The sequence below is a fragment of the Simochromis diagramma genome, unplaced genomic scaffold, assembly GCF_900408965.1.
Source record: "Simochromis diagramma unplaced genomic scaffold, fSimDia1.1 OVJJ01000387.1, whole genome shotgun sequence".
NCBI lineage: Eukaryota > Metazoa > Chordata > Actinopteri > Cichliformes > Cichlidae > Simochromis > Simochromis diagramma.
Window position 1 is genome coordinate 5,654,875 of NW_024387152.1, and position 27,611 is coordinate 5,682,485.

Genomic DNA, 27,611 nt, shown 5'->3' on the forward strand with positions numbered 1-27,611 from the left:
TGAAGTTGTTCGATAAGGAGTCTTCGAGTTGTCAAACATTTGTCGCCCTCTACAGTTTTCGAGTATGACCTGAGAAATGAGAAATCCGTAAAGACGCTATGAACTAATATAGCTGGAAAGAGTGGGATTCTTCTGTATTCATGGTTATTGACTTGCCAGATTGCCAAGTACAAAGTCAATCTGTACGGCCGTATAATGACGATAAACGATTAGTTATGTCTATAACTTCTGTTCCCTGAAGGAGAGGAACGAGGTACAACACATAAGTATGGGATATCACGCCCTCGCGTGTCCTGGCTGAAGAAACCTTTATTCACGCCTTTACGGCAGATGACGTGTGATGACACGCGCACGGCCCCGCCCGCACATATAGCCGCTGTCATCACAGTCATCCCTCAGTTCGATAGCCGCTCTTCACCGAGCCAACTGCTCAGTGGGGCCACCCTGTGTTGTACCTCGTTCCTCTCCTTCAGGGAACAGAAGTTATAGACATAACTAATCGTTCCCCTTCAGTCGATTCACTCGGTACAACACATAAGTATGGGACATATATACACGCCCCGCCGAGCAGCCACCGAACCGGAACGGGACCACCACAACCTTAGTGAGTGGTAGACCCAGCAGAAAGGACAGCCTGAGCCACCGAAGGGGCCGTAACGTCCAGCCGATAAAACCGCACAAAAGTGTGCGGCGACGCCCAACTAGCCGCTGCACAAATATCAGCCACAGGCACCCCTCTAAAAAGAGCCCACGAGGTCGCCATCCCCCTGGTGGAATGAGCTCCCACCCCGTGGGGCAACGCAAAACCTCTGGTGCCGTATGCCAGCGAGATAGCTTCTACAATCCAGTGGGACAGCCTCTGTTTGGACAGAGCTCTACCTCTATTCGGATTAGCGAAGCAGACAAACAGCTGGTCACATAAACGCACATCCCGAGTGCGCTCAATGTAGGTGCGTAGCGCACGCACCGGACAAAGAGAATGCACCCTCCCCTGCTCCTCAGATTCAAAAGGAGGGGAGCAAAAGCTCAGCAACTCAAACTCCATTGAACTATAAGATGCAGGCATGATCTTGGGAAAATAGGCAGCATTCGGACGCAATACGACCTTGCGGCCATCAGGAGAAAACTGTGTGCAGGCAGGATGCACAGACAGCGCATGAAGGTCACCCACTCGCTTCGCTGAGGCCAAAGCGAGAAGTAATGCGGTCTTATACGAAAGAAATTTCATATCCACAGACTCAACGGGTTCAAACGGTGGGCCACAAAGGGCCTCCAACACCAAAGACAAGTCCCAAGCAGGGACACTGGACTTAAGCACGGGCCTCAGCCGGCGAACCCCTTTCAGAAAACGCACGGCGAGGGGATGTGCACCTGGTGTCACCCCGTCAAAACCGATATGACAAGCAGATATAGCCGCTAAATAAACCTTGATTGTCGAAAACGAAAGGCCTTTATCCAGCAGCTCCTGCAGGAATGTCAAAACATCCACAATAGAGCACTGAAATGGGAGAGTGTGGCGGTCCTGGCACCATCGCTCGAAGGCTCGCCATTTGTAAGCGTACAAGCCTCTAGTAGACGAGGCTCTGGCGCTCTGAATTGTCGCTATCACACTAAGTGGCAAACCCTTAGCAACCAAGTTTAACCTCTCAGCAGGTAAGCATGAAGGCGCCACAGATCCGGGCGCGGATGAAACACTTCCCCTCCCGCCTGAGAGAGGAGATCCCTGCGGAGAGGAAGCTGCCAAGGACTTGCTGCAAGCAGGCTGATTATTTCCGCATACCACGACCTCGTGGGCCACCAAGGGGCCACCAGGATCAGAGAGAGGGAATGCCGACGCACCCTCTCCAGAACCGGAGATATCATTTCCACTGGGGGAAATGCATACAAGAGCACGTCTGGCCATTGGTGCGCTAGCGCGTCCAAGCCCAAGGGTGCATCGTGGTCGATTATGGAGAAGTACAGGGGGCAGTGAGTATTTACCCTGGAAGCAAAAAGATCTATTTGCGCCTCGCCAAATAGATCCCAAATCCGAGCCACTATCGAAGGGTGTAACCTCCATTCTCTCACCAGAGGACCCCCCCTGGAGAGAAGGTCCGGCCCCAGGTTCAGGTGGCCCGGGACATGGGTGGCTCTTAGAGTCAGAAAATGAACACTGCACCATAACAGCAGAGAGCGAGACAGCTGCAACAGGGGAAGAGAGCGTGTTCCTCCCTGCCTGTTTATGTAAGACACCACTGTTGAATTGTCCGTCCTGACTAAGACATGCTGGCCCTGCAGGACTGGACGGAAATGCTTTAGAGCTAAGAACACTGCTAACAGCTCTAAGTGGTTGATGTGCAGCTGGCGCTGAGCCGCGGACCAGATCCCTCTCACTGCCAACAAACGCAATATCGTCTGGAAACGCAGTCTGCGTCCCAGCTGAAATTGAGCGAGGCAGCGATGAAACGCGGCCACTCTGTGCTCCGACAAACGTGCGCGGCTGGAAAGAGAGCATATTTCCAGACCGAGAAAAGTGATCTGTTGACCCGGGATTAGCGAGCTCTTTTGAAAGTTCACAGAGAACCCCAGTGTCTGAATGTGTGACAGAACCAGCGACAGCTGTGTCTCCGCCTGTTCTCCGGAGCGAGCTACGAGAGCCCAGTCGTCTAGGTAGGCCAAGATGCGGATGCCCCTCTCCCTGAGGGGCGCTAGCGCTGCCTCGGCACATTTCGTAAAGGTGCGGGGAGCGAGCGACAGCCCGAACGGCAGCACTAGGTATTCGTAGGCTACGCCCTCGAATGCAAACCTCAGAAACTGCCTGTGTTTCGGGTGTATAGCGACATGGAAATAAGCATCTGTCAGATCGATTGTCGCAAACCAATCTCCCGGGCCGACTGCACTCAAGAGCTGTCTGAGTGTTAGCATCTTGAACCTGTACGTTCGCAGGTACGTGTTCAAGACTCGCAGGTCGAGGATGGGACGAAGCCCTCCCCCTTTTTTCGGAACGACAAAATAACGGCTGTACCAACCTTTGTCCGTCTCCGAAGCGGGGACCACTCGTATTGCTCTTTTCTGCAATAGCGCCCGTATTTCCTCTCTGAGTATCATGGCTGCCTCGGAGTTGACAATCGTGTTTACAACTCTTTGGAAACGAGGCGGCTTGACCCGGAACTGCAACCGGTAACCCATGGCAACGGTTTGCAGCACCCACGGAGAGGGGGCGCAAGCGCGCCACTGAGGGAAGTGAGCAGCCAGCCGGCTGACCTGCAGCACCGACGGCGGGGCGCCGTCGCCCCCCAGTGTGTCTGCAGGGGACTGCATCCCCTGCCTGACCTGGCTCATTTCGCCTGCAGGTTGAGCATTTGTGATTGTTTGAGAATAAACAACACTCTTTATTGATTGTAACATGGAAACATGTACATTCATACATTTTGTTGGATGCACCTTTTCTGGGGCACAACAACGAAAAACAGCGGGAACACTCGATGTGGTCGCTTGAACATTTAACACACCTGAACCGGGAGTTACCTGAGGCAATGTGTGTGCAGGGGTTTTGTGCTTGGGAGACAGCGATAGGAAAGTGCAGCGCCTTCTGGGGCTGACAACCTGAACAGAACTTAAGCGGCACCTCTTGTGCGGCAACAGAGGGGTAAAAACAGCGTCTCCCTGCTGCTGGACCCCTTCTCCACTCGAAACCACGGCTAGGAGGGCTGAGGCTTCTTCCTCCTGGGCGTCGGGTCCCGTCGGGGGCCCGAGGGTGGGCCTTTGCCCCAGGCCGACTGGCGTGGAGCTCGGGCCGGAGGACGTGCTCCCGCCGGCGGCACACCCACTCCAGCAGTGGGCGCCGGTCTCTTGCCAGCCGTCAGAGGAGCGGCGGGCCTGTGAGAGCTAGCTGTGGGCTTGGGCTGGGGCTGGCGTCTGGGGATGATGTCGCGCAGAGCTTCCGTCTGCTTCTTCCTCAGATCGAATCTAGCCTGAATGGCTTCAAGTGAATGTCCGAATAACCCAGCCGCAGACACTGGTGCGTCCAGATACACAGCTCTGTCCCTATCCGGGACGTCGGAGAGGGTCAGCCACAGGTGCCTCTGAGCCACTACTGTCGAAGCCATCCCTCTGCCCAGGGAGAGCGCTGCACAGCGAGACGCACGGAGGATGTAATCCGTGGTGACTCTGACCTCGTTAAGAAGAGGTGACAGCGGGCTGTCATCAGGAACCAGCGATCCAAGCTCCGCCAGGCACATTGCCTGGTACGTCTGGAGCATGGTGACGGAGCTCATGGCGCGAGCAGTGCCGGCCTGAGCCCGATAAATCTTCTCCAGCTGCGAGGCCGAGAATCTGCAGTGCTTGGATGGCAGAGTTGCGGGGCCACCGACACCATGGTTATGGGACGGGGCCAGATAAGCAGCCAGAGACGGCTCCATAGGGGGTGGGTTAGCTAAGCCAGCTCCCTCGGCGCCGTCCAATTCCATGTACTGTCCATAGCCGGGCACAGTGACGCGGGTAGACAGAGGTTTGTCCCATGACGCTGTTAGCTCGCAGAGAAAGTCTGGGAACATGGGAAGGCAGTTTTTGGCCGTTGCGGGCTCCGGTGGGAGGAAAAAACCCCGCGAACCGCGACGGCTTCCGAGCTGGTGGAGGAGAGGGCCAGTCCACCTGCAGCTTCTCAGCAGCACGGCGAAACAGGAAGAAAAGAGAGGTGTCATCGTGGCCGACCGGCGCAGCAGCGGCGGCACATTGGGCCGACAATGAGCTCTCCTGCTCATCCTCCGACAAACCATGGATGTCCAGGCCGATGTCCAGCACGTCATCGTCTTCCTGGGGAGCGCTGGCGGGCTTCAACCCAGGCTGAAGCCCGTCAGCGCCCCTGCATGGTTCCGGCCCGTCATCGGCTAACCCGTCAACGTATTCCATGTGGTCAGCCCAGCTAATCGCGGGGACATCGACCGGAAAATCCTCGTCTTCGGACTCGGACGAAGCCGGGGCTCCAGACTCGGAAAGAAGAGGGTCATGCCGTGCGACAGCCGAGCGTCCCAGCACTCTTTCCACAAACGTCACCCGTCTTTCCAGGGTCGAGCGCCGGAGCTGGCGACAAAACGCACAAGCTTCGGGCTCCGTCAACGCTCTCCTAGCGTGGACGATCCCCAGGCAGACAGGGCAGGCATCGTGCTGGTCGCTGTCGTGCAAAGAGAAACCGCATCCCTGAGGACAGGGGCGAACAGAAGATTTCTGCTTTGCTCGCTTCGGTTTGGAGTCCATTCCAAAACGCAAAGCGAAACGCTGCACAAGAAAAACTTGAAAATAGCGCTCCGCGGGCAGCCTACGCACCAGCTGGGCGGTGGAGGCTAACACCAACAGGGGCAGTTAAGCTAAGTTCAAGTTGGCAGACAACGGAGCTAACTAGCAGCAGCTAGCTAGCCCAACTCAGCAGAGGTGTTCTCAGCGAGGTGAAGAGCGTAAGAACTGAGGGATGACTGTGATGACAGCGGCTATATGTGCGGGCGGGGCCGTGCGCGTGTCATCACACGTCATCTGCCGTAAAGGCGTGAATAAAGGTTTCTTCAGCCAGGACACGCGAGGGCGTGATATCCCATACTTATGTGTTGTACCGAGTGAATCGACTGAAGGGGAACGTCATTCTCTTTTCATTCTAGATCAGCAAGATCCCTAATAGCTAATCTTCTAAAAGCCCAAGTGTTGTGTTGGTGGTGACGTTTCGTGATCGATTGTCCCCTCTGCATCCTTTTAATGGTACGGTCCGTTGCCTAGGTGCTGGTAGAAGCCAATTTACACTGCCAAGCCTGTCCACAGCCGTTCGTATTTACTCTAAAAGGTTTGTAGAACTTTAACTTTGCATTATGTGCTCAGCTTTACCGCCTCGGAGAAGTTAGGGTTAAGTAGGAGTCTTAAGATATCACAGAGTCTATCTTTTGCTGCCAAGCGGCCAGTGGTAAAAGCTATGGCTACCGTTAGCGAGCTAGCGTTAGCTCAATGTGAAGTATGCCTTGGTAAGTTTGGAAAGAACTTTGCTAACTAGCATCGTGGGAAGTCACAACTGTCTGTTTTCGTTGTGTAATATCTTACTAAAACAGCTTGTCTTGGTTAACACATCTGTGATTGTTACATATCTCTGACTGGAGATCTTGCCAAAAGAAATATAAAATCCCCGTTTGCTCCTCGTCGTCAGACATTTTGGAAAGAAAGGTTAGCTGGGAAAAAAAGATGTTTTTTTTTAACAAAATTAAATGATCCTTGTCTATTATCGGGAAGACACTTGCATTGTTTTTATTGCAGGGAATTTTCATAGATCTCCCTGCTCCATGAAATCTTCCTAGATGTTGGAGAGGAAGCTTAGGGCTTAGATGTGTTATCCTTACCATTTAAGGAAACAGCAGATAAAACAGCTCACCAGTTTGGAGTTTTGCATAGCCTCGGGTGATGCAATGTGTGTCAGCTGTTAAAATGCATGTGCCTGTCGCAGGTAGTAGGTAGATAATCTCTAAGCTTATGACTGCCTGTCCTACCTGGCAGCACTGTTCTAAAGAATCGCGTCTTTCACAGAGCGGACATGAGATACTGGATGGATTACTCCAGCAATGTGAGTGCTGAAGTTTGAGGATCTGCTGATCTCTGGCGCATCGTTGGAGCCTGAGTTAGCAGAAATGTTGTGTGGGATCAGTACTTCGACTGATGGAGATAAAATTCATCCCTTACAGACGCTGCTGTGCCAAACTTAATTTGTAACGATGGATAATAAAGAGGTAACACAGCATTGGCTACTTTTGAGATACACTAGACCTATCTGCTATGCTCCTATGTGCTGGCCAATGTAACTTTTCTTCAACTACGAAAACACTGTACCTAAACTGGTTTTGGGGGCAAATAAATCTTGCACGCACAATTACCAAATTTCTGATCTTTTAACCATTTAGTCCGCGATAGCATAGACCAGGTGGTGCAATGTTTGACTACAACAAGTACATGAGACCTGATACCCAACCTGTGACAATATGCAAGATGTTGTTGGAGCCGTGACAGCTCCCAGAGTGGTATGCAGTTTGCATGACCGCTAGCTCCAGTTACCAGCCCTACAACGTACAGTATTGAATTCTGCAACATGTGTTCAATGTCACATCATTGAACCGTGTGCCACTGCAAAAAGATATACCATTGTTCATTATGCTTAGTCTTGTAGTTAGCTAGCAGGAAAACTGTATAGAAAAATAATCAAAATTTTAAAATTTTTCACTCTTACTTAAATAACACTGGAGTTGAATAAACATTAGCAAACAAAGAATTGTAATACCCAAAGCCACATATGCAACGACAAGATGACTGAAAGGTGTTTTCATGTAGAAATTCTTAAAAGCTGCAGGTAAACATTGCATTAAAAAAATATGATAACTGGACCTTCTCCGGACCTTCAGGTGTTGACGGAGCTGGACAAGATTTCTAGGCGGCTCCAGGAGGATGGCTTATCACCAGGGGCCAGTGGAGAAGAGAAGCAGTGCCACCTTTGGCAGCAGCTTCTCAACAGTGAGGCGAAGCTTCATGCAGCTACCCAAGAGGTGCAGACCCTACGTGTGCAGCAAGCCAATGAGATGAAGGAGGTGAGACTCTCCTTTGTTGTTTTATTTGACCAACTTTCATCACAGAGTGAGCCAATGATGTGTAATGAAACGCCCAAAAAAGCAGTCTAAAAAGAACGTGTCACTTTTCACATGAAGTACAATCATGAACATGTGCGGGACACATCAGTGTCACAGCTAAATTACACTGCTATTCTTTTTGTCTATCAGTTGGAGAGCTATGTTGCACATATTCGTGGGCTGTTAGAAGAGCGAGAGGGCCTGGCTGCAGAATATGAAAGACACAATGAACAGCTGCAGCATGAACTTCACCAGATTCAACACCAGCTGGGTGAATTTTTCACAACTGTAGTACAATGTGTTGGGCATTTTTTCTTTTGGGCTATACCCTAGCTTTGCCTACCAGTGGAAATGTACTTTGTAATTACTATGTTGCTGTAGAGCATCATTTGTTCATCTGTGTTTGTTTGTTTTTTTTATAATTGTACATGACAAACTGCTGACCAGAGGAAATCCTCCTTTCTTCTAGAGAGTCAGAGCAAGGAGTTGGCAGAGATGCTGGCTCAGGAGGACCTGGTGGAGATGGGCTTGACCAGCCCCAGTGAGATAGTGGCTTATTTACTGGTGGAGAGGGCCACACTGCTGGAAAGGTTGGAGGCTACTGAGAGGAGACTGGAAAGTCAGAGTCTCAGTGTTAACTTGAAGGAAGTTGACCACCAGGTAAAGAGCTGACCTACGTAAATCAAAGGCTTTATTTGAATGTCAGTTATCTCGTGGGACCAACGTAATTTTGAAATGTTTTGAGAGCTAATAGAGTAAAATAGTATGCCCAAAGGCTTCATGCTTGTAGTGAAAAGCAATGGTTAAAGCTAACACGTGCAAAGACTGTATGTGTATGTAAAATGCTAAGTAAGGCCTTGTCTCTTTGTGACATTTGGACAGGAGTTTAATTGCCATATGAGGGGGGATGACCTGAGACAGCAAAAGGAGGATCTCCAGAAGACCTTCAATAACGCAGTGAAGGTGAAGTGACGTTCATTTTGCCCTGGCTGAGATCCATGTCCGAATAGTGTTTGTTGTGAGTGTGTATACAGTGGTTTTTCCTCTCAGCAGTGCTCATCCCAGAGTCCGTGGAAGAAGCTGTTTGGCCTTCGCAGGTCTGGTCAGAGCAAGCACAGTATTAACCCTGTAGGTCTCCACTTTATAGCTTATGCTAAGTAATTTAACAGTGGTATCATGATAAAGAGCCAAACTTCACCGGCTTGTTTCAGAGGGCCACTGCTTTTTGAAATGTTTTCCACATTAATAATATACCTTGTTATCTGCATGACTGCTGTGCTGCAGAGCATTTCACTAATACATCTATAAATGCATTTTTTAAGGGTGTCCCTGGTTCTTAATGGTTACAAAACATTTGACTGTCTGCGTGGACCTTTGCTGCATGTCATACCCTCCTCTCACCTCAACAATTTCCTGTCTACTGTGGCTGTCACAAAAAAAAACTGATTTAAAGAACATAATTTATCATAGGGCAGTGATGGCGTAACACAGGTAACAGCATGTGCACTTTTGGTCTTCCTGGTCTCTCTGTGCAGGTGAATGCTGGGATATAAATATATACTTAATTTCCCCTGCTTTGTTCCAGGCCTGCAGAGATGATTACTCACAGTCTGAAAATGCATGTCTCTAACAATTGCATGTTGGGTCCATGCATCTCCAGTCTACCATTCCTACCATTTTTCTTTCCTCCCCTTTCTCCTACTCCAGTTGTTAATCCCTTATTTCCTGTACATCAGGCCCACAGTGAGGAGATTTCCCAAGAGCGAAATGAGCGTCAGCGACTGGAACGGGACTTGGAAGAAGCATCCCGGAGGCTGGCGATGGCTCATCAGGATATCCGCAGACTCACTAATGAACTGGATGCTGCCAAAAACAACAACCCAGACCCAAGCGGTATGTTGCAGTTACAGTATGGTCCTAAATTTCTGCCCTGCACACACATCCTATTAACCTTTCCAGTGTTTAAAGTCAGCATAACAGTAGCTTTGATGTCTTCCCCTAATGAAATGTCAGTTACCTGTTATTTATACCCATAGATTTTGGTAACATGCCTCATCTTTGACTTTACTGAATGTTAATATGAATAGACACAAATTGGCACCAATCATATTTGTGGTCCACAGAATTAAAAATGTGCTTTTAATCTCAGGATCTGAGCTTCAGGGAACCGTCCAAGAAGTAGAGAACCTGAGGAAGGAAGTGGAAAATCTTAAACACTCTGGTGAGACAGATTGATGGAAACTTTTCAGATGTTTTTTTTAAATTTTTTTAAACTATTTTAAAATTTAGGTGGACAAAAAAATCACTATGTAGATATTTTGTATCTCAGTATAAACTGTGCTTGTTTAGTTTTGCTTGTATTTAATCTGTTTTCATAGGAAAAATAAAGATAATGTAAACACTTTACTCATCTAGTAAATTGTTTATTTTTTATTCTTTTAGATTTAATACATTTTAAGACTTTAGTCACTGTTAGAGAGAAGCTACTTGTAATTCTACAACACTGGAGTAAAGAAAATTCATTATATAAATGTTACAAATATTTCCCCTTTGCCTGATATTCAGTTCAGTGACTGCAACATCATTCGTACACCACTATGCTTGACAGTTGCTATGAGGTGTTTGTGCTGGTCTGCTGTGTTGTTTTTCACCAAACGGGATGCCATGCATTATGGCCAGGCATCTTTACTTTAGTCTCATCTGGGCAGTTTTTTCAGAAGTTTTGTGCTTTATTCGAATGCAAGTTTGCAAACCTAAGCCGTGCCCTTTTCTTTTTAGAAAGAAGAGACTTTCACTTGGCAGTCCTTCCAAATTAGCATATCATGTTCAGCCATTTTTTAACTGTGCTGTCATGAACTTTAACATTTAAAATGCTAAATGAGGCCTGTAGAGTCTGAGTTGTAGCTCTTGGGCTTTTTTAAATTTCTCTGAACATTGCATGGTCAGACCTCAGGGTGAATGACTGGCATTGTTTTAACACATACCTGCTCCAGAGCAGAAAAACAGCTACTCTTGCTGCTTCCTTGTCTCAAGAGGTTTCCACAATCTGTGCCTCTGCATATTTGATTTGGCAGATTTTTATACGGCTCCTCATGCAACCCTCAGGGGATTTGTATCCTCTCCTTAGATCAAACTGGGCATCTATGACTTGTTAGACAAATATGTAAACCACTATTATTATGGCTATACTGCAAACTGCCAAAACCTTCTGCTTTTATAGGGTTGATCACATTTGCTGATCACCGGCATTTTAATCTCACATTAATACATTTTTCACTCCACAGATGTGATGAAGTTGCAGCAGGCTAAAGAGCAAAATGACAAACTAGATGCTGAGAACAGAGCTCTGAGGGACAGAGTGCGTATTTTGGAGTCAGAGAAGAAAAATCTCCTTGACCAGGTTAGTATTTACAGAACATACCTATTAATTTATTATAACAAAATGAATAAAATAAGTTATGACAGAAGCTTGGCACTGACTGGTGTTGTATTTTTTTTTCACTTGGCAAAGAATGATGCAGCCAAAGAAGATAGAAAAGATAAAAGTGTTTGCAGTGACCAACAAAATGATCTGTCTGCTTTATCAGCTCAAGAAAAAGACCACATTCACAAACGGTAAAAACTTGAATTCCTGGATAATTACATTATGATGGGTATTCACAATCTGCTCTCTCTGGCTGTTTAATTGTAATTTATTGACGGTTAGGTGTCAAGAGGCTGTGGAAGATGGGCTTGTGCAGGTGAAAGAGCTGCAGCGACATCTGCAGAGGCTACGCAAGGAACATGAAGAGCTGGAGGAGAGGAACGAGGAGCTGGAGGCCTTGCTGGGGGAAGCCCAGAATGCTAGCAAAGAGGAGAGGCATCGACATGAGGGAGAACTCGAGGGCCTGCGAAGAAGGGTACTTATCAGAACTGGTTCAAACATCAAATATCAAACTCATTTTACATTGTGGGCCACAAACAGCCTGTAAAAACAAATGTGTAAAATTACAGAAAAAGTTCTGGTAGCCCATTGTCCAGACTGTCATGTAATTATAAAACACAATTTTTGTTAATTCACAGAATTTTTTTTTTAACCATGGACCTGTTGTAAAAAACGAACAAACAAACCAACAAAAAAAAACACATGCTTCTGTAATTGTGTGTGTGTGTGTGTGTGTGTTCCTGTCTAGCTGTCTTTGTGAGGACTGAAATCTGCATTCTACTATACTTGTGAGAACCAACAGTCACTTGTGAGGACACACAACCCGGTCCTCACAAATTTGAAGGCATTTAAAGGCATTTTTGAGGCTCAAAATGTGGTTTTAGTGTCAGGGTTACAATTAGGTTATGGTTAGGTTTAGGGTAAGGGGCTAGGGCAGGGGTGGGCAATTCCAGGCCTCGAGGGCCGGTGTCCTGCAGGTTTTAGATCTCACCTTGGGTCAACACACCTGAATCACATGATTAGTTCGTTACCAGGCCTCTGGAGAACTTCTGGACATGTTGAGGAGCTAATTTAGCCATTTAAATCAGCTGTGTTGGTTCAAGGACACATCTAAAACCTGCAGGGACACCGGCCCTTGAGGCCTGAAGTTGCCCACCCCTGGGCTAGGGAAAGCATTATGTCAATGAAGGTCCTCACTAAGATAGCTGAAAGGGGTTGTGTGTGTGTGTGTGTGTGTCTATCTGTCTGTCGGTCTTTGCCACACCAGTTCTGGCTCCAGACCTTATGTTTGACACCCCTGCACCAGAAACTCTAAAGAAAGCTGTTTTCACAGTCATTAATTACTAATGGCAGTTTACTATAGTTTAGTTACAGATTTACCTAATGACTAATAGTCTTACATTTCTATGCAGATCACAAACCTGGAGGCAGAGATAAAGAAGCAGAAAACCCAAGAGAAAATGTTGCAGAATGGAGAAGAGGTCAAAACCACAGAGTCCTACTTAAAGTTGGTAAGAAATGCCCTTTAATCATTACACAACACTGTGCGGTAAGAATGCAGTAGCCGTGGAGGTCTTAAGTACACAAATTTAAATGAGTAACTAAGGTAAAGCTCACTACAAAGTACAAAGGGGGTGCGAGTTATGATGTGACATGAATAACTTTTTTGTTTGTTTTTATGCAGTATGTCTGTTTCTGTGTTCTTGTCCCACCATATATGAAGCACCTAAGGAACAGTGGTCAAGAGAGCCTGGCTATGCTTGAGGCTCGTCTGACTGAGGAGAAAGACTGGAGGAAACAGCTGGAGTTGGACCTCAGTGCTGCACAGGCTGCCCTGAAGAAAGAGAAAGAGGTAAAAACTAGACTTTCGCTTTGTGTGAAATACAGAACAGAAACGCCACACGTACACAGAAATTCAATTTAGGACTGATGCAAAGAGTTACGGTTGTATTTTCAGAATGTTTTTAACAATGTTACAAACTAAATGCCACACAGTTACCACGTGTATTCTCTGGGTGTTATTCTTCGGTTCTTTACACCAAAGGCTTTGCAGATAAGCGAGCGAGAGCGAAACAAACTGAGACTTGAGAACAACAGCCTTCATATAGAATGCCAACAGGGGAAAACACTCATCAAGAGTCTCACTCAAGTCAAGGTGGAAAAAACACTTCTGGAAGAAAAGGTTTGTTAATTTTTCATTTTAAACATAATGAAACGGTCACAGTCTTTCTTCAGAGGAAAATGGTTATAGACTAGAAACATTTTGGCAGAAATAGGCCTTTGGTGTAAATGGTTTAAAAAGTAAAAATACCTTGCCCACAAAACAGCTTTAGAGTATATGAAAACAGGTGTGTGTATAATACTAAAATATCTTGACTCCTAATTAATTAAATAAGTTTACCAATGAGTCTAATAAATCCCAGATAAAATCAAAAAGCTCAAGTGCAAGTGTGCTGTTAAGTTTGCAGGCGTCTTCACTGTGTTTAAGTGGTGAATGGACAGAAATTTTAAAAAGCACTACCGAGAGACTGGGGATTTCTTTATTTAATTATTCAAGTTTTATTTATGATTATGGATATATGGGACATTCATTGGGGGCAAGAAATGAAGGAGAAAATTTGGAAACATAAATAAAGAAACTTGAAGCGGCTTTGGGATTTCTGAAAGACACCCTTCTCTTTCAAATCTGACTTTATGAACTAGCTCTTTACACCTTTGCAGGATGATAACCACTGTATATGCAGGCTATTATGCATATGATAAAATAACAAACTGATATTTGTGTTCTTTGTATTTACTCTATTAAAAAGAGAACATTTCTTGACTAGAATTCCACTGGTTATCATATGAAACAAAAGATTTTCCAGCTTCAAATCGACTGGTTCATGATTATTAGGTAATACAAAATTATAGCATATTAAACAAACTTCAGACTCTTAGCATTAACATAAGGTATTTCTGACACTGAAAATTAGAAGTACATTTATTAACTATTCTCCAAATAATGTACTTATTTTACAAGACTTTCGTGCAGGGCTGTACATTACGTGTCAGTATAAATATGTCAGTATGAATTTATAGCATGCATTAGTTTGACATTTACACCCCCCAACTTGAGTTTCTCATCGCCTTACTGTCTTTAACTCTGTGGCTGTCAGGTCTCCCAGATGGAGCGTGCCTATAGCAGACTCCAGGGAGAGCTGCAGTGCTACAAAGACAGTAAGCAGACCCAAGAAGAGATGAAGGAAAACATGCTACACGTCAGCCAGCTGCAGGAACAAGCTGACCGGCTTACTGCTGAACTTAGCAGCCTCCAGACAGCACACAACAGCCTGAGGTTGTTTTTTAGTTCCAGTCCTACAATAAGATAAGATATTTTATTCATTGCATATTTGGGAAATTCAAATAATATATAGTACATGTATGGTATTTATGAGATGTGGATTGAAGTGGATCATTGTTGGATGAGAACTGATATCCCTGCCTCAGTTGTTACTTGTCCCTTTTTTCATAGTCAGTGATGAGATAAGACTGGAACATTGTAGCTTACTTACTTTGCATATATGTGAATATTTCCCAGAGATGAGATGGCTTCTGAGCGGATGCAGACTGCAGAGCTACAGGCCAGGCTAAGCTCTAGTGTTCAGGAGAAGCTAGCAGCAGAGGGCAAACAGGAGAGATTGGAGCTGGAGATCCAGCGCCTCGTTAAGCAGCTTCAGTGGCACCAAGACCAACTATCCACCACGAAGGAAGTGCTTGGCAGCAGCCAGAAGCCTGAACTGCACATAGCTCATTTTGAACCTAGAGTCAGTCCAGTGGAAAACCGCAGAGAAGAGTGCGTGGCTCAGGTAACTGGATTGGTTTCTTTAGGTGGGTTAGGGTAAATAGGGTATTTCTTATGCCAGAACTATAGAAGATGGATATAAATGTTTTCACTGTCTTCTTTGGGGCAGGAGCTGAGTGATCTACAGAATAAGCTAGAGAAGGAGCGGCAGCAGGGTCTTGAGCACAAAATGGCCCTCGAGGCTCAGGTCAATGAAGCCCAGGCACATATTAAGGTACATATGAAAAACAAAAATCTATTCTGTATGTTTATTATGTAACTGGCTCTTTATTGCTATAATTGTCATACTGTAGCAGCTGCATTAGCCTTTATGCTTTAAGCAGCTGACATCTTAATATTCTTATTGATTAGCAACTTCAGCAATCTTACTGAAAGACAGAAAGCCGGAATTTTATGGCAGTCTACCTCTCTTTTGTATTGTAGTAATAATAATGATAAAAGTAATAATGTCGTAATTATTTTCATCATTAACACAGAAGCTTCAGATGGCCTTCTTTCACTAATGTTCCATTAAAATTACAGAAGGGCCAGTTGTGCGACAGCCACATTTTACTTGGGGACATTTGACTATCTCTGTTCATTTGCTAAATCAGCATAAACATGAACACTGACACTGTGTCCATCTTTAGTCCCAAGATTCGGTGCTGAAGCAGAAGACAGAAGAAGCTAAACAAATGAAGCAAGACCTGCAGAGGGCCCAGAGCCTGTTTACCTCAGCGGAGAAAGAGTTACGCTATGAGAAAGAGAAGAACTTGGACCTGAAGAGACACAACACGCTGCTGGATCAGGAAAAACTCAAGGTGAGTATTCCCTGAAACCCTCTGTTTATCACTTAATTTACTTAGCACTTCCTCATCTTCATTCCACTGTTAAGAGATGTCTAAATAGGAAGCGATTCACAGCAACATGACGGCCAAAGACCGCTGGATGATTTTAAAGCGATGATGGGAAAAATAACCACAAATGAAGTGACTACTGTGTTAGCAAATAATACTGTAGATTGACATGTGAAACTGGTAACTACATAGGAGTGTTACTTAGGCAACCATAACCTGAAATCTCCGTTATCAACCAACCATCAGCAGCAAGGTGATGCGCGACATGCAGATCACTTTCTGTGTGGACAACCCTCACTTGAGCTACTAGATACTTATATTAACTTATGAACAAATGTGTAACTGCAATCAACATGTAAATGAACACTCAACATCTTTTTTTTTTTTTTTGTTGTTTTTTTACATCTGCTGTCCTCCCACATGTTTTCTCAGCTTAGTGCAGAACTGAAGCAGGTTCAGACAAAGCTGGTACAGATGGAGCAGAAAGTCACTGGTCAGGCGGCCGAGTGTGAACATCAGCAGCAGAAAATCAGGCAATTGGAGCTGGAACTGGCTCGTAGCTCCGCAAACCGCAATGCCACTACTAGTCTGCAGGGGGACCTCCAGGCTGAGAGGGCACGACTCATCGCTGCTGACAAGAAGGTTAGCATAACTGTAAAGGCTCTAGTCCGGTGTGAAATCTGGATCGCCTGGTTTGTCAGTGTGTCAACTGTTATTAAAGGCTCCAAGTGGTTTTATTCAACAGTTATGTTATTCTTGCTGTAGTTGTTCTTATCAGTGAAATAACCAGTGACACCATACTGAGCGCTTAATGGAATATCCAGTCTATGACATGTTTTGGTCCTAAGCAAATGAAGTTAATGCTTTTCTGAACATTGAGTAAGATGAAGAAGCGGTTGCAGTCAACATTATTTGCGAACATTGTGGAGTATTTTTTTGTTTGTTTGACATCATAAGGAAATCCTGACATATTTTGTTGATGGGTGTAAAGTTAGGAGCTTGTGTTTTTGAGCAAAACCTGTGGTTCTGTTGTGGTTTGGAAGGTCCTGGAACTACAACAGCAGCTTAAGTCTGTCCAGCACCAGCTGCGTGTGGAGGAAGCTCGTGCAGGCGAGACCAACCGCTTGGAGAGGGAAAGCAGGGATCTATCTGACGCCTTGTTAGCTCTGAGAGCCCAGCAGCAGGAAGAGCACATCACCAGGTTCCACAAAGTGCAGCACAGCTGACACTGTCCTTTTTCTTCACCTGCTTTTTAAGAGCTTTGAATAGTCTTTTTTTTTTTCTTCTTCTTCTTCTTCTTCTGGTCTCCTCTCAGGAAGCTGTTAGAACAGCGCGAGGAGGAGCTGCAGCAGCAGGTTCGCTCCTTGAGGCATAAGGAGGCCTCATTGACCAGGACAAATGCAGAGCTCAGCCACCGTGTCCAGCAGCTGGACACCCGTCTATCCGTCCTGGAGGCTGAGCTTAGCAATGCTAGAGAGGAGGTGAGGAATGGTGTACCGTGCTTCCTAAGATCTGCTGTGGCACTTGAGGTCTCATTGAACTGAAAGCTTTCCCTGAAAAGTGACAGTCAAAACATACACCCATTCCAAGTTTGCTACACGCCTTAAAAGGAGTGTGTTATTAAGTGTCTTGTTTGTTTGTTTTTTAAGGCGCCCTGCTGACAGCCCATATCAAACATTGTTTGCGCAGTATGTATCTTCTGTCACTTCCTCTGTTTTCGAGCTAAGATTTCAATCCTTTGCTGCAAACCAGAAAGTTTTTCAGAGGAATGCGTACTCAGTTTTGACAGTAAGCTGCTATACAGGGCACATTTAACCTATTAAGTACATTATTTAAGATTGCTTAATTGCTGACAGATATACAAAAAAAAATCTATCATATTGCAAGAAGTTTGCTGTCAGCGCTTCACTGTGTTTAGCACGATTGTACATTTTATGCACTTGTAATATCTGTTGAAATGTATATGTTCTGTAGGGAAAGGACAGTCAGGCGTCACGTCAAAAGCTGCAGGAGGAGCTGTTGGCCAGTCAGCAGGATTGTAAAGGACTGCAGGATGAGCTGCAGCAGGTTCTCCTCCAACTCGACGTGCATGTCAGGTTAGATGCATCTAACAACCATAATATAAAATAAAGTAAATGGTAATTAGGTTACATTAACCTTTTGCCTTTCTTGCTCTCAATCGCCTCTGCTCCACCAACCAGAAAGTACAATGAAAAACAGAGTCAACACAAGACCAAACTGCGTCAGGCCAAGCTGGTGTTTCTAAAGGCAACCGAACAGAGAGACAGCACCATCCAGAAACTGGAGAATGATCTCGAGCTTGCTTCCATGCTTTCTCAGAAGGTCACACACGAAGCAGAACGCTGACTCCTAAATATTCCTGAAGAGATGTGAAGCACTGTAGAAAAGTGTTCTTCAAAATCTGTTTTCATTCATTTTTCTCTTGTCTTCTGAATTGTGATAGGACAAAGAGAGGATCCAGTTAGTGATGGAAGTCAATGAGAAGCTTTTGGAGGAGAAGAGGGAACTGGTGCAGAAGATAATTGAGGCCGAGGAGATGGGCAGCAAGGCCACGAAGACCGCCTCAACAGTCCAATATAGGTATCCTCAGTCACTGTTTACACATGTACATGATGCAGAACAGTATGAATATTACTCTTTTAATTATTTCAACCAGAGGTATAAAATACTATTTGTTAACTTGATTAGTTGAATAATACAGTGCTAAGAAATCACATTTACTTGTACATATATTGAGATGTTTGGAAAGCTTTATATTTAGTATTTAACACAACAGAATCATGTTTTTTAGTTGTTAGCCTGAATGTTTTTGTGACTAAAGATGTAAAGGATATGTTGGAAAAATGATTGTGAAGTTGTGAGTGAATGCTGTGAACATTATTGTGTTCAAGGGTTAACCTCTTAGAAGTGGAAAACAAACAACTGCAGGACGAAACCTTGAAACTCTCCAATCAAGTCAGTTCTTTAGAGCGTGCTCTGAGGAATGTCCAGTCACTCTACAGCATGGAGGTAGCTCTTTATACATCTTTATGTTTTTGCGAAATTTTTCTATACTCATATTAAAAATGACAGGATTGCCATTTCACTACATGACTGGTGTTTTTTTTTGTTTTTGTTTTTTAATAAAAGAAGAATAAAAGACTGTAAAAATGTTTCTCATCTCACTGTATTAAAAAAAACATGTTGGCATGCTTGCTAATACATTTTAAATGATCAACAGAATGCCAGAAAAATGCTTCCCACTGATGCTCTCACTGACAGCATCCTACATACGTCTGCACTAAGGTAAGACAATTTTAAGAGAACAGCTTGCTGACCTAAAATATTGATTGATATTTGTAATTTGGGCAATTTTCATATCATCTGTGGTTTGTCATCAGTTTGACGTCAGGTTCTGGTAACAAACTGGGCGTCCTGGATGCAATCTGTCGGGTGAAGGTGGACGATGGTGTGCTGGCAGATGGCACCCGGACACCTTTCACCATACACCAACCTTCAGAGCAGGGATACCTGAATCTCACTTCCCCATTGATTCCTCTAGCCTCTGCCAAAGGGGCGGAGGAGAGCTCTAAAAGCAGTGACCCGGTATAAGAAATGGTACGATGTCTGTCTTCATCTACAGGGAAAAATCTGTGTAGAAGTAATGAATATATATTATATATAGAATCCAAATTATCCTTGTTAAAAGAGTAATAATGAAAGGGAGCTTCCACTACATTTCTGCTCAGGACGGTGTCTACGTTTGATGTGTTAGCAGGTTCTTCTTTGGCTGGGAGGTACATGTGTATATATCAAGTCAGATTTTGGACGAGGGAAAATTTGGGGGGGTTTGTAAAAAAACAAAAAATGCCTGTGCTAGTGTCAATACGATATTTTTATTACATATTTTCAAGGGGGCATTATCTAAAAGGAGATTTGACTTGGTAGCTGAAGAAGTGAATCGATTTTGTAAAAAAATCTAAGCCGTCTAAATATTTAAAATCACATTAGTGCTTTTCACGCTAATGCAGTGAATGTCTCTTCATGAGGAATATTTGAATGGTACTAGTTTAAACTGAGCACTTTACAAGATGTTTAACTCGTGTTTACATTTGGGGAAAGTGTGGGATATTAAAGGTATGCATTTTCCCCAATTAAATTTAACCTTGGCAGTGTTCTGATGCCGGTGAGTGTGAGCGTGTGCTGGTGGATGGTGCCCGGACACTTTTCTCCACACACCAACCATCAGGGATACCCGAGTCTCTCTTCCACATTGATTCCTCTAGTCTCTACCAAAGGCACAGAGGTGATAGTAATGAATGTTTCAAAGACATTTTAAAAAGAATAAGCATTTTTACAAATGTAAAAAAATCGTACTCATTTCATATCAACCATAAAGACAGACTCAAGATAGACAAGGCGGACTCACTTTTTCGTTTAATAAGAGATTGCCATACACTGAAAGTAAATACTGGACTCTGTTCAGAGATGAGTACTTGCTACAATCAGTGCTTTATTTACTATTTATAGTTTTATTTTAGTCTGCAAAGTCACACAATTCCAGGCATTTTTTTCCTCTTTTTTTTACACTTTTTTTTTTTCTGTTCTCCAAGGACCCGCTGTTTAAGGTATTTGTGCTTTAGTCACAAAGACGATCAGCAGTAAGACTTTAGCCATTTGCACATGGTATTAAATACAGGTTTTGTATCCACCGTTATACAGTGTCTTTGGTTTTGTCTTCAATGTGCCTGAAATGACGAAGTGTGAATACATCTGATAACAAAAACGACATGGGAACAATGAGATGTAGTCAATAAGAAACTTTCACTCCTGTTGTATTTGTACAAATGCATTTTTTTAAAAAAAAAGCTATTTTCATAAATAAAGACTGATAAATAAACAATGCTTTTTGTTTGTTTGTTTTTTATTTCCCCTACATCTCAATGTGCACTGTTGTGACTGAATGAAGGATGCAAAGCTGCTTTAATTTTACACTGATAACATTGAGTTTAACATCTCTGGAGTTGTTTTTTGTTTTGTTTGTTTTTTTGTATTTGTAATGAATGGAAATATATGAAATATTTTAGAATGAAATTACTGCTATTACCATCTGCTTTTTAATAAAGTTGCTCAGGAGAGTTTTCACTGTAATTGTTGCCTGACATGTATTAGCTTTAAATCCTCGTTGAGCAACAATATTATTATAACTGCATATTATGCATTTCACGCTTCTCATCTGTGTGGGTATCAGTGTAAAAACCAAAAACAGGAAAAAACCCGAAAAGCATATCAATCATATTTGGATTTTTTTATTGTGGTTTGCTTTATGTTTTTTGCTGTAACTCGACAACAAGGCGAAGTATGGTATCAAATTGATACCATAGGTGTATCTACTAGAAAATCGTTGAATCTCAGTATCTTCCCCCTTAAAGGTCAGAGGTCAAGTGTTCTGAAAATCTTGTGATTGCAAAAACTTGAGAACAAGGCGATGTAGGATTTTGAAATATAATAGGTGTGTCTACTAGGAGGCTGAGGGGGTAGCACTGGCAGATGCCAGTATTTTTATAATTTATAAAGATATAGAAGTAACTTTAAGAGGGTCTCTTGGAAATTTTCCATTCAAATCAATTTAAAGCTGTTTGTCGTTTTATCATTGGAGAAGAAATTCTGTCATAATCCTTAAATTATGATATGTTTTGAACTCAGTTTTGTAAATGAGAACAAAATAATAATTTTATATTTTTATTGTTTGGATGAAAGAGTTCTAAAGTTACTGTTTAGGGTGGGTGTGGTCCTTTTCAAAACTCTTTCCCTTAAAAAAAATATATATATATAAATAAAATGCACAGAATCCTATTTAGTATTATGCATGTGTGGAGGTTTTATGTTGACACGATAGTGAATAAACTGTATTGCAATACCTGTTTTAAGTTCTTAAATCTTTCCTCCAAATAGCACTAAACAGATACTGAAATGCATGTTACACAATAAAAATGAAACTGAAAAAAAGAAAAAGTAGTTGAAACTAAAATCAAATGAACAATCTGATCTAAATAAATGATCTAAAAAGTACAAATAAAAGGAGCATTAATGTTAAGTAAAGTATTAACAAGCACAACCTAAATGATGTGAAATGCTTCCCAAAGTGTTTTAACTAAGTATTATATAGCGAGGCTCTTGCGGTGTGAGCAGCTCTGTCAGCGGTTTTAGTGACATTTCGGCCATCGCAGTAACAGGAAGAGGGCTGTAAACAGGAAGCCTTAGTAGCTGGTGAGCATCCTGCAGGCCACAGATGGGCTGTAATAACAGTTAAAGAAAGGATCTGTCATAACTGGTTTACTTAATAGGAAAAAGAACCTCTGTTGATATGAAATATGGCGATAAAGGTTTTGACAAATGCTTTTAAAGTAATAGTGATTCCTTAAAGTGCATGGCAGTGCAGGCAGACATGCACAGGAATAGTTTGGTATTAGAGTAATAGACATGCATGAACTGTAGTACCTCTTTTATCCTCTGGGTGGCTGTCTCCATTCGAGGATCTCAGCAAACGAAACCTTTTTTTTTTAATCATCCTCCAGTCAAATAAGTTTATTAGTGAAACATAATTGCTGCTTAAGATGGATCACTTCCTAACAATAGCCAAGATTAAGTGTTTCATTAGATTGCTTTAATGTTTAGATCAAAATCAGGAAATCTGATAGTGTCATAAATCTTGTTCATAAAAATGGCATTATTCAGACAATATTTCTTGTCAGTGTCTCTGAGATGCTGCACTGTGGTATAACTATGTAAATATATTCTGTGTTCCTTTGAGATGATTGACAGGCATCCCCTGAATCCTCAAACAAGGAGAGATATTATATATGGGTTATTATACGGGGTGCAGTGAGTAGAGAGTAGACTAATTTTACCCCCAGGAGTGGAAAGGCCATGCAATTTACATGTCCAGCCGTCATGCCTATAGCAAGCTTAGTAGCCAGTGGGATTTCATCGGTGGGCTTTTCAAGATCTGACATTTGTTCTTACTGTCAGCTGGTTTCAAATGTTGTGTGGAATACTGGACAGTTTGAAAGGTTTGTATGCTGAATACTTTTGCACATGCATGTTTCAAACCCATAAACAAGGTTAGAAATAAGTATTTTCATAAATTGGTTTTATTAAAAGAAAATTGAGGTATGTTTCACCCTTGCATTCTCAGCCATCCGAACCTCCTTTCCTCTCCATTGCTTCCCCTTTTATTCCTCCAATGTTTTCCCTCTTCCTCTCGTCCTTGGGAATTCAATCATGGAATAGTGTTGCTGGAAACCTTTCCTCTATGTATTCATGTAACAAGGCTTGGCTGGTGGGTGTTATTGTATGTCCTTGAAATGATGTAGATGCTATCAGTTTCACTGCTGGCTGTGAATGTTGAACGTGTGAATGAGGTGGAAAAAAGGATGGTTCGGTGCGACTGTAATCGAGCAGGTGACGGTGGTGATGACTGGAGTTGTGAGAGCTTCAAATAAGGTCATCTGCCCACGTTTATGGCCGTATTATTCCTTTTCTACTGTCCTCAAACACAGGCTTATAGATGTGGCCATGTAGCTATGAACAACAGCAAATTGATATATGCACAACGTGGACGGGGAGAATTTTATTTTTTTATTTTTTTAAGGATGTCTAGCTTTCTGAAATTAAATATGGACCTGTTTCATGAACTATTAAAGCAAATGTTGATGTAGTAACAAAGATATAAAAAGCTTGTACAACCTAGGTTTCCTATCTCCAGCATCATGACAAAATCATATGACAAACGTGATAAATGGACATAATTCAACTCATCTTGTGCTCTTGTGCCCCAAAACAAGACTCGGAGCCACCTCTTGACCTCTAGGCCCCTCCCCTCTAAGATCTGCTACTGAATGATGTATTGCATTGTGCATTAACCTGCCATTGACCTCTCTATGCTAAACCCAATTGCCATATTATCTCCACTGTAATGTCCCACTCCCAGTGAATCAGATTTTGTCTCCCACTTTACCCCCGGGCTTAAAAGAAGAAGAAGAAGAAAAGTCTTGAATGAGCGAGAAGAATTGGGGGTTGTGGGGTGTGAGGGGTTGGACCCTGACTCACCAAAAGTCAGGTAAAAGCACACACTGAAGAGCTCCAAATGAAAGGGGAAATTTCAGGTGAGCATGTAAAGCATCATTTTCTGATTAGAAACAGAATTTAGCTCTTTAGCGCTGGCCTCTCTGACGGACACCTGACACTAATGTCTCCAATTATTGCCAGCAGGCTTGACAAATAATTACTTTTCTTATTACGATCAATGTGTTTGACCCACGTGTCCGCTTGCTGTGCTAATACCAAGAATAATGATAATCCCTCAGATAGTGTTTTGAAGTCAAAATAAAACTAATGCCTGTAATGATGAAGCATGCTCGCAAATCCCTTCCCGTCATCCCATTGTCTCCTGTGGTGAAGATGCTGGCCCCCACGGCCCCATGGGATATCTGTAATGTATTCAGCCAGGCCTTGGGAGTAAAATGAAAACAAATGCGATGTAATAAAGGAGAGAAGATGAAGCGATTCTGTGATGATGCTCTCTACTAGCCTTATAAATCAAAATAAAAGTGGAGCAGGTCATATGTGCCCCTACCATCAGTGGATACACCCACATCCCCCCATACACACACATATATATATATATATATATACTGCATGTGTATGTATATACATATATATGTGTGTGTGTGTGTATAGGCACACATGTGTACGAAAACCTGGGGTAAGAAGAGAAGAAATCAGAGGAAAAGTCTGTGGAACATTGTTTTATTCATTTTCATTCTATTATATCAGAATACAAGGTTGTATTTATTGTCCACACAGAAAACGAAGCCCAGTTGTTCTTGGATTTTTCTCCTTTACACTTAATCACCAAAACAAGATCTTAGCTTCTTTTTTTTAAAAACCTTTACAACAAAGTATTTGTGGCCCATTGTTTTGGTCGTACGTCATTCACGACCTACAAAGAGATTTTTTCTTTTCTGTTTTTTTATTTTAATGTGCAAGTTTATTTTCCTGCCCTGCATTTGAATTATTTTTAGATGTCTAAAGAGGTAAAATTAGCCAGTAATTCACAAGCAAAGATTAATAGAAGCGCCCGGAATCGTGAATTTAATTTTGTGCAGTATAAAGGTTTTGTCTGCTTCCCTATCCCGTTAATCGTCTCGTGACCTTTTGAATTTATCTTGCAATCAACCTGCAGTTTGGAAACCTCTATTACTGTAATTAAACCTGACTGGAGCTGATGGCAGCGCCGCTGTGTACCTGTAGGGGCTGCTGTGGTGTTGGTGTACTGTATCAACTGGAAGGTTGATGATGGTTACAGTAGCAGCAGCAGCAGCACTCATTATACAGGAAATCCAGAAAATTAAAATGTGGGGGGAAGAAAAAAAAACAAACCTCACAAACAGCTGGCCCATATTTTAATCAGATGATTGAAGACTCAAAAATGTATTGAGAGGGCGAGTATGGTTGATTTTAAAATTGCCACCCTCACAAATCCGTGGCTTCGTTTGCCAAGTTTTACAGTCCTAAATAATATTATTTTATTCTTCTTTATATTGTTTATGCAACATTCGCAAATACAACGTCCCTTTCAAACCTAGAAACTCTGACAACACATTTGAGACTTCAGCTGACAAGGGGTGCTGCTTATTACATGGATAAAGAATAGTAAACAAAGGGTACGATAAATTATTGATGCCTAATAAGTTGAGGCGACTGCACTGAGGTTCCTTTTATTATTATTATTATTATTTTTCTTTATTTCTGGCCAAGAATAGAGAAAGCCTCCTGAGTTGTTTATTTCCTTCCTCCTTTTCTTTCTTTTCATGTCCTTCTCATTTTACGAGCCATGAGTCAACACAGCACACGTAAATGATATTTTGACACAGAGATCCATGAATAATGTATTTGAATTTACTTTTATGCCAGAGTTAGACCCCTCTAAGCACCCTTCTCCCCCTCCTCACCTTACCTTTTCCCCCCCAATATCGGTTCCCCTCTTTTCTCCCCCTTCCTCTCAATCCACCCCTTTCCTCTTTACCCCACCCTCTGCTTCCCCCCCTTCTCTTCCTCTCTTTTCACTATTCCTCCTCGTCAGAGCCCAACCTCATTTCTCCTCTAGGGGCCCCTCCCTACTCTTCTCTCCTTCTGCATGTGGTTTGCTCTCCACCTATACCTCTGCCAGACAGCAGACAGGAAACAGTATGGTATCTTTTTAACACTCAAGATCACATCAGTGTTTCCTATCCGGGTCGTGCGCAGCTGGCTGCTCACTGATAACATTTTATAATCATGAGATCGGGAATTGGGACAGACACATGTGACTTCAGTAAGCTGGACAAAGGTAAATAAAGTCAAATGAAAAAGGAAGCATAGTTCATCTAGGAAATTAAAGGAAATTCCAAGATAATTTGCTAAAAAGCGATGATGCTGGGAAGGGGGGAAGTGGCTTTAGCATGTCGCCTCGCACTACATAATGAAGGTTTGTAAGGTCAGCAAGGCCTCCGATGAAGCCAACGGCAAGCATTGATTCAGTTTCTAAATTAATCATCCATAACTTGATCTGTTCCGATAAAGTCATCAGCAGCCTGCATACTGCATGATCAGCAGCAATCATTCTTCCCTGCCACGCTGCTGATATTTAGCCTAGGGCCCATAAACTGCCAGACACGGCTGTGTTTTAAAAGTAAATTAAAAACATTTATTCTCCTGCTAAGCTTGCTTGTAGTCATGGCGAACAGAGGAAGTAAGGAGGAAGGAAGTAATGGTGAAGTTCAGGATCCTCTGTCCGTCTGATTGTTCTCTCCATCGCCATCACTCCCAGGCTGTTTCAGCTCCTCCACCCACACATCATTATTATCATCATCTTTAAGCAAAGCATAGCCTTCCCGTTTTTCTGTAAACTGAACCGTCACTTTGATCAGAAGCCTGTCTTAAAAGAAAACCCCCCAAAATATATTCGGTCAAAGATCAAAAGTTACATAAATACATTGGAAATACACACACATTAGTGATTCAACAGTGACTAAAAGAAAGCCCTCAGGAGAAGTTTTTTCAGATTAAACAACTGAAGATTGAATCCACCGTATATCGATAGTAGTCTTTGACATTATAAAAAAGTTTGGGGACCCCCTGATCCGCACCATAATCCAGATGGTGATACCAGTCGCTGTCTGCAGCCTGTAATCTACTTACTTTACACTACTGAGTAATACAGTCCTCATCCCTTTGGCGTGAAATCCCTCTGCTGAGAAGTGGCATCGAAGGAAGCAGGGATGAATAATCTGCATCATCCTCTTCGCCCACAGAGTGGTTCTTCATTCATAATTTACTGCCACCCCATTACATTTAATGAAAGCCACTGACCCGAAAACACAGAAGGAATGAGTTTCTACAACTATGGCATCGGGATTGTTTCCGTTACCTCGTAAACATCAGTGAGAGAATCCAGTGTCAACGCCGGGATCTGATGTCCTTTCTGCTCGTGCTCATGGGAATATGAGACTGACCAGAACTTCCAACTTCTGCTTCTGTGAAGAAGTGTAACATCATCTCAAATAAAATGAGCATTTATAGTTCCTTTTAAAAGAACAGAAGAAGCGTCACGTATATGCGGCTGTCTGATATTCAGTTACCAAATCTGAATTGTAACAAACCGTTGCACACAGGGATGGCTTGTGAGTAATAAGCCATAGGGTGGCATAGGGTGTTTTTGACACCACAATGCAATGCTTTTACAGGGTATGCATGTGTCCATGAAAAATTATAAATTTAATGTATTAAATGCAGTTATACACGGCTCTTTTCTTCCCCCTGCTGTGACCCAGAAACTG

The 27,611-nt window shown here is 43.2% G+C and overlaps 2 protein-coding genes across 10 annotated transcripts; one reads left to right on the forward strand and one right to left on the reverse strand.

Moving 5' to 3' along the window:
• Positions 1–1,522: 1,522 nt before the first annotated feature.
• On the reverse strand, positions 1,523–4,400 carry LOC120744034. Its single transcript, XM_040048150.1, has 2 exons — positions 3,806–4,400; positions 1,523–3,758 (listed from the first exon to the last, which is right to left on the reverse strand). Exons 1-2 carry the CDS (start codon positions 4,398–4,400, stop codon positions 1,639–1,641), a joined length of 2,715 nt encoding a protein of 904 aa, XP_039904084.1. The 3' UTR covers positions 1,523–1,638.
• Positions 4,401–5,678: 1,278 nt separating this feature from the next.
• On the forward strand, positions 5,679–20,633 carry ccdc30 (coiled-coil domain containing 30). 9 transcript variants are annotated; one of them, XM_040047743.1, is made up of 29 exons: positions 5,679–5,809; positions 6,538–6,737; positions 7,404–7,586; positions 7,776–7,896; positions 8,095–8,285; positions 8,508–8,588; positions 8,676–8,753; positions 9,362–9,518; positions 9,775–9,846; positions 10,910–11,025; positions 11,137–11,240; positions 11,332–11,524; positions 12,462–12,560; positions 12,773–12,901; positions 13,094–13,231; positions 14,208–14,386; positions 14,630–14,897; positions 15,003–15,107; positions 15,523–15,693; positions 16,162–16,371; positions 16,773–16,930; positions 17,045–17,210; positions 17,704–17,825; positions 17,931–18,072; positions 18,194–18,330; positions 18,642–18,759; positions 18,971–19,035; positions 19,131–19,347; positions 19,903–20,633. In XM_040047743.1, the coding sequence occupies exons 2-28, from the start codon at positions 6,723–6,725 to the stop codon at positions 19,339–19,341; spliced, it is 3,729 nt and encodes a 1,242-aa protein (XP_039903677.1). In that variant the 5' UTR covers positions 5,679–5,809; positions 6,538–6,722; the 3' UTR covers positions 19,342–19,347; positions 19,903–20,633. The 9 variants fall into 9 exon arrangements, 8 of the variants coding, with proteins under 8 accessions (XP_039903677.1, XP_039903675.1, XP_039903678.1 ...); XM_040047741.1 differs by having other exon boundaries at positions 19,131–20,633; XM_040047744.1 differs by having other exon boundaries at positions 8,679–8,753; positions 19,131–20,633.
• Positions 20,634–27,611: the final 6,978 nt, after the last annotated feature.

What these genes read in the sequence shown, in the direction of transcription:
- LOC120744034 (XM_040048150.1), bottom strand. Translation starts at nt 4,400, where the DNA reads ATGGAGCCGTCTCTGGCTGCTTATCTGGCCCCGTCCCATAACCATGGT. An exon ending in GGCGCCCACTGCTGGAGTGG is followed by an intron (nt 3,759 to 3,805) that starts GTGTGCCGCCGG and finishes GCTCCACGCCAG; the next exon opens with TCGGCCTGGGGCAAAGGCCC.
- ccdc30 (XM_040047741.1), top strand. An exon ending in GAGAAGAGTGCGTGGCTCAG is followed by an intron (nt 14,898 to 15,002) that starts GTAACTGGATTG and finishes TCTTTGGGGCAG; the next exon opens with GAGCTGAGTGATCTACAGAA. An exon ending in CTACATACGTCTGCACTAAG is followed by an intron (nt 19,036 to 19,130) that starts GTAAGACAATTT and finishes GTTTGTCATCAG; the next exon opens with TTTGACGTCAGGTTCTGGTA.